This window comes from Pteropus vampyrus, unplaced genomic scaffold (assembly GCF_000151845.1).
Source record: "Pteropus vampyrus isolate Shadow unplaced genomic scaffold, Pvam_2.0 Scaffold44, whole genome shotgun sequence".
Lineage (NCBI taxonomy): Eukaryota > Metazoa > Chordata > Mammalia > Chiroptera > Pteropodidae > Pteropus > Pteropus vampyrus.
Genome location: NW_011888825.1, coordinates 2,845,725 through 2,852,783, shown reverse-complemented (window position 1 = coordinate 2,852,783; position 7,059 = coordinate 2,845,725). Strand labels below are relative to the sequence as shown.

Sequence of the window (7,059 nt, the reverse complement as noted above, 5' to 3'; positions counted from 1 at the left end):
GCGCTGGCGGCCTTGGTGCAGGTCAGCGGCCCGGCCCCTGGAGGCGTGTGGCGGCCAGCGGGCGGTGGGAGAGGGGCTCCGCAGGGCGCCGGCCTCCAAGCTCCGTCCCGAGGCCCAGCGTGCAGTGTATACTAACAAGCCCGCAGGGTCGCAGAAGCGGGCAATTTAGGTGGAGGACGAGGATTGCATCAGAAATCCCCACTCTCTTCCCCCACCTAAGACACAGATGTGTTTACATGACCTCACCACAGTCCTCTCTTTTGCTCAAATCCTGTAAGGAGCTGGTTCACTGTGTCACTTTGAAAGGAACCTGAGCAGAGAAACAACCTTGGCACCTTACTATTCAGCCTGTGGACGAGACAACACAATTCAGAGTCGAGGACATGAATTAGAACAAAACCCTTTTGTAACACAGCTAGACTTTCAAGCCTGCTTTGTATCCCCTTCATAAATGCTTTCCTCATTCCTTGAGACTGTAGGGCCTTTAAAATACCCATTCCAGGTATGGCCCATCCTCTTCAGAGTTCCTGTGCAATTATTTACAAAAATGTATGCTGTGTGTTCAAACCATCTGTTGTATTCAGCCAGAAACCCCTTCACCTATCATGATCTGCTAGACTATGTCTTATTCCTATTTTGTATCTGCAGTGCCTACTGCAGCATCTGTCATGTAACAAATGACTGAAATGAATCAAAGAACAGACCAAATACAGGAATGGAACCTGACAGTACACTTGCTAACACCTGATGTTTTGACATTGCAGGTAAACGATCCAGATGCAGAACTCTGGATGGTGAGTCTGAGCCGCTTTCCTCTACCTGAAAGAATTGTGGAACTGTACCAAACACAATATTATCTGTTTGCCACTCCCCCCACCCCTCTACTTTGTGTACTTAAAAACTTAGAAATCAAATCCTTTGTAAGATCTTTTCCTCAAAATATTAGGGGGAAATGAGTCAGAGTAATAAGGTTGTGTGTGTGTGTGTGTGTGTGTGTGTGTGTGTGTGTGTGGTGTGTCTGAATTCAGAATTTTCCAGAGACACAAGGTCTTTCAGCAGTATTCCCTTTGAATAAGATGATCCAACTGAGGACACTTTTTGAAGACACAGACCTCTTAAGTTCAACCGAACCATTAATTCTTTATGAGTTTCTTCTACCCAGAAACTCCAACAAACATCTGACCAGAAATGGTAGGCTTAAGGTTTGTGTTTTTGCTAATTCAGTGAGTTATATTTATAAAAGTAATTAAAGCCGATATACCTACAGTACATATTGAACCACAGTGCTCTAATCGAATCATGGGGGTAGGGGCCTTCCACACATTTTCTGAAATATCTAAATTTTGCCCAGCTTCTTTCAATACAGATACACAAGACTATACAATGTCAACAGTGAGATGATTTTAGGCTTTGAAATAATGTCAGCCATGTACAGAATAGCAACAAGTGAAAGCATTTGAAATTATAATGCAAAATTCTGATCAATTTTTTTTTTAGTGTGGTAAAAGTGCATTCTCATATTGCAATGCCATAAAAACAGGTTACCACTTCCTCGATTGTTACTGAAACCTAAAGTAAATCATGGAGCATGGTGGCCACTAATGTCATCTTTCTTTACCTCTTTATCCATATTATTTCCTCTCTTTTTGCTATCAGGTTGTATATATAATTCCTGCAGTGCTGACCCTGCTTGTTGGACTTAACCCTCTTGTCACAGGTATGAACCTTGGATTTGGAATGGAGATACTTAATAATAATGCTTGTAAGTGAATGCGTGGCTATAAAACAGACTTAATCATATCTTTATTTTGTAACCTGCTCCTTGGACCCCTTACATATATATCTATCCCAGGTGATATACATGTAAAAATCAGATTGCCTTATAATAATGAGAGTCTATCTGCCCAAAACCCAGGAGAAAAAAATGGGTCACTCCAGGTCTTTTTAAGTCATTTCTGATCATAATAAGGGACTAATTCTAATCTAAGTCATCCTCTTCTAATTTTCAGGAAATCTTCACAAGGATTTGCCATACTAAGATAATCTTTATCAGTTTGGAACCCAAAGATTTCTTATGCTGATATGGAATAGTTATGCAGTTTAGTCCATGAGAGAGAAGGGTTTCAGTCACTGCATTGATTTCTTAAGCCACCAAACTAATGGAAAACCAGCAACAAATTCTTTTTAGACCAATACCACTCTCATTAATAATTTTCTTATTTTGAATTCATTCAATACCTATCTATATGAACTATTACTTATATAGAGAAACTGTTTATAATATCTATAACAAATCTCTAGATTTCTCATGAATATATGTTTGCCCCCACAATCTCCCAATGTGCTGTCATAGTACCCTCGGCAATTTATTGCATTTTTTATATATGTTTCCTTCTCCTAGGCCATAAGCTCCTTAAAAGCAGGATTATTTCTAACCTATCTTTGCACAAGCTTGGCTTAAATATGGCCAAGAATATGGTAGCTACCTAATGCTTGTGAATGAATGAATGAATGGCTGTAAAACTCCTTACATATATATATCCCAAGTGGGTATACATGTAAAAACTTCACTTAAAATCACTATCTACTTCAATTATGGGCAAACCATAGCTGCTTTGCCTTTTATGGCCTTGAAAACTCTCAATAAACCTTTATGTTAGACTGTTTTATACTATAAAAGTGTCCCATAGCAGAAAAAAAATACATTTTACATTGTTTACTAACATTTTCTTATTAATAGGCACTATTAGTCTTACAGGTTATTGATCACTTTCTTTAAGACAGCTTCTATTAGTGGGGCTCGAAAGTTCTTAGGGCCTTAGAATAAAGTCTAATGATTCCCAGCTGGGTGGGGAGAACTCTTGTCCGCAAGGTTCAGGAACTTCATGTATGGGCCTCTAGAACTCTCTCTACATTTTTAAGGGGTATCAGTTAGAGTTCTGTTGGTTTCAAGCAAGAAAAATCTCAACCTGAATGGGATCCAAGCCAAAAAGTAGATATATTAGGATATTTTACTGAAAAGGTGAGAGGCGGTGGCTGGCTTCAGGCACTGGTGGTGGCTCGGAACTTAAACTTCTCTGCATTCTCAGTTCCACCATCTATTGCACTGACTTCAGTCCTGAGCTTCACATGGTAGAGCTCTGCAGCTCAAAGGTCACATTCTCACCCACCACACTAAGTCCTACAGAGTATAGAATCTACTCCCTGAATTGTTGGCCCTGATTTGTCCTACACTGATTGTGAGCCAAATCACTGTCACTAAGGGGATGAAAAGCATTGACTGACTTAGCCTAGGTCCAGTTATCTGGGACATGTGGACATGTGTGAGAAGAATAGATCCCCAAAGAAAATAAGGATAATCATCATAGGAAGGAGAGATGTTGGACAACCAAAATAATCAATGTCCATTTAAGTTTATAATTACTTTTTTAACATCTATGATGTCCCTCATAATAAAACAAAACAACCCCAGCCTTTTTGAATGCTTTACCTGAAAGCAGACTATAGAAAAGCAAATACAAAAGAGTTCATTTTTCTATGGGATGTGATTCCATGATTAACAACTTCAGGATTTCTATTTTTAGGTAATTTTATTTGGAAGACTGTCTCTGCAATACACATGTTCTTTTGTATCGTGTGGGCTATCAGCTTGGCATACTACCTCCTGCTTCATACACAGAGGAACATCTTACATGAGGAAGAAGGCAGGTGAGCAGTGACTTCTGCTCTCTAGAAAGGGTGGGGAAGAACTGAGAAATCTTACATTCCTTTACAACACCTTATCTGTGCACAATGATTTAATTCCTCCAACTATTCCATGAAGAGCAGGGAAGGTATTATCTCCTTTATAAGTAGAAGAAACTGAAGAAATAATGGAGCGACGACTCAAACCCAGCACCATCTACCACACTTCATGATCACTACTACAGGCAGCATTACATATTACGTTATATTACCATCAAGCAGTTGGAACTTAGCTTCCTTATAATTGAGAAAGAATACTATGCAGTAAGAGTCCAGTCGAATAAGGTGAAAACTGCAACAGCATTCTGATTCAGTTCTGGTTCAAGCCAAAATCTTATCTATGAGTGTGATCAGCCATGTCAGCCTTGTTCAGCCTTTCCCTGGTATGGCTCATGTCATCTCCTCCTTTTGTTATTTTATCACCTCTTGCTTTGCTTTCTCCCACCTTTGACTCCCTGGCCTCACTAACAGCCTGATTTCTTTTCTTTTTATCTGACTGCTAACATCCACCAACACCAAGATTCAGAGACCTGCAAATTAAGTATCACTGGTGGGATGCTGCCGCATTATAGATCCTAATCCTTGGAAAACTGGATCAGGTTGGGTCAGTTAATGGGAATGTAAACCAAATGGGTTGAATGACCACCAATTTAAAGCCCACGAGGTGTGGCAAACTCAAAGTGGCGCTTTTAGCGGTACAATGGCCAAATATGATTCTTTTCTACTCTATGTAAAAGATAAGTGCTTTTAACACATATTTCTAACACATTACCACCCCAAAATCATTAGTCAGACTCATACTAGAAAGCATTCCTCTCCATTAATATGTGACCCAGTCTCTGTAATGTGTGCTTAAATTATTTGATTTGAGTTCAGCCAGCCTAACACTGAACACTCTAAAATGATGTAAAAAGAATGCCTGATCAAATTGAGATTGTTTTCTTGATTGTAGTATTCCTCCCAGTGACATGAAGTAAGTGATTTAGATGTGTTTTTGTTTTGTTTTTTGTTTATTTATAAGTTGGGGAGTAGTCATGGAGCTCTTTTCTGCTTCATAAGATGAAATTTATTTTCATATAGGGCTTTAAACTGTCTGAAAAAAGTAATTTATGAATCATGCCAGATTTGAAAATATTCTGTAGATGTTATCTATATGTTTTGAGGGATGTCATCCAACAGTCAGTAGAATCAAGTGTCATGGAGAGAATGGCATGATATACATCTCACCTGCAGCCACTTCAGAAATATGAAATGTATGCTATTTTTTAGGGAGCTGTTTGGTCTGCTGATTATCACAGCATGGATGAGCCTATGCCACAGTTCATCAAAGTAAGTTTTCATATCAGATGTGTTCAAGGTTGATTGGATCAAGTTAATAAGTGAGCATATTGACACACAAATAAAAATAGGAATTTTTTGACAAATCTTTCCTTTTCTATGGAAAGCTAATAATAGTTGATTCAAAGTTTCATGATCATTAATACTTTCATGAATACCATAGTTTCCTATGTGGCCCAGTGTAATCATAGGCAGTTGCCAGCCTAAAGAGTGTTCTTCAGGAAGAAGGAAAATGATCTCAGAAAGAAGCTTGCAGATTTAAGAAAGAATGAACAACAAATAAAATATAAAAGTGAGTATATAAAAATGAATATTAACTTTATAAAACTAGTAAAGATGTTTTGTGGGCTTAAACATATAAAGAATAAAAATACATGACAAGAGTAGCATATAAGTTGGAAGGGGATAAATGAAGGTAAAATTTTCTAAGATCCTTGGATTGTCTGGGAAGAGGTAGAAGCACCAATTTATATTAGACTTCGGTAAGTCAAGGAATCATGTGGTAATCCTCAAGGTAACCACTAAACGAAAAGAAAATGAGTGTAGAAGGCAGGAAAAGAGGAGGGAAAAATACAAAACAGATGGGAAAAATAGGAAGCAGACGTTTAGAGAAATAAATCCAAATAGAGGAACAATTACACTAAATGTAAATGTTCTAAATATTCCAATAAAGAGTCAAAGATTTTCAAAGTGGATAAAAATATTGAAAACCCAACTAAACACTGCTCCCAAAAGACAACCTTTAAATATACAGATGCAGAAAGACTGAAAGTCAAAAGATAGAAAAAAATATACTACACAAACACCAACCTAATGAAAGCTGAGATAGCAGTTTTAATTTTTAAAAGCAGACTTTAAAGCCAGCATTAGAGAAAAATGAGGATTCTTTTTGGTGATTATTTTGTGGGGTTTTTTTGTATTAATTTTTTTATTTTGAAATATTCAAACATATACAAAAGCAGAGAGACTAATATAGCAAATCATACACATCCATTACCTAGCTTCAGCAGTTACCATTATATGTCCAGTCTTGTTTCATCTATGTTACTGTCCTCTCTACACTTAGGTTGTTTTGAAATAAATCTCAGATATCATATTGTTTTATCTGTAAATATTTCAGTATGTATCTCTAAAAGATAAGCACTTTAATCACTCTACCATCACACACAACAAAAGAATAATAACTCTTCAATATTGAGTTTTCCAGTCAATGTTTACATGTCCCTAGTTATCTTATAAAAGCATGTTCCTCTGTGTTCTGTATTTCCTATAAATTGGTGTTTAGATCTAGAGGCTTGGCCAGATTTTGGCATTATTACTATTATTACTAAGCAAAAGTACTTCATAGTGGTATAATGTACTTTCATCATAATATACATAACACCTAGCTGTTTCTATGGAATGTTAGCCTTTGATGCCCATTGCCTAAGTCCATTAATTTATTTAAGTTGCAAAATGGTGCTATTCTAATTCCTTGATTATTAGTTGGAAAACTTTTATAAAGAGAAAACTTCCACTTATCAATTCTTTGAGATACAGATCATAAGAGGAAAAAGAAAGAAAAAGGAGTCGATTCTTAATTTACCAGTTTTCAAAATGAGTTTTTCTTGCCTGGGCATCTTCCAAAAGTGATAGTGAGTTTTGTTTATATGTCATTATAGTAGTACCATTATAAAGTCATGGATTTCAACATAGTTAATATTTCTCAGTCCATAGCAGTTATTATCCATGGCAGTCCATGCTTCAACTGTCCCATCATACATGATCCAAAATCTTTGATTGCTTTCTTGCTTTCTGGTATGAAAAATGTTCCAAGATAATGTACATTTTATGCCCTAGACCTGGAATGAATCATTTTTCTAAAAAGTCCTGGTTACTTTTGGTAGATAGTGGTATTTAGAGGTCACAATCTTGGCTCAAGTAGTGCACATATATACATAAATTTATAAATATGTGCATATTTATGGATATGTGTGT

General features: G+C 36.9%; 1 protein-coding gene across 1 annotated transcript in view; it reads left to right on the top strand.

Moving 5' to 3' along the window:
* Positions 1-6: 6 nt before the first annotated feature.
* Positions 7-7,059, top strand: part of TMEM220 (transmembrane protein 220) — an 18,857-nt gene continuing 11,804 nt past the window's right edge. The window contains exons 1-5 of the mRNA XM_011359129.2: positions 7-21; positions 765-794; positions 1,657-1,717; positions 3,585-3,708; positions 5,014-5,073. Of these exons, the coding sequence (XP_011357431.2) occupies positions 792-794; positions 1,657-1,717; positions 3,585-3,708; positions 5,014-5,073 (248 nt within the window). The 5' untranslated portion in view covers positions 7-21; positions 765-791. The remainder of the gene's footprint in view (positions 22-764; positions 795-1,656; positions 1,718-3,584; positions 3,709-5,013; positions 5,074-7,059) is intronic.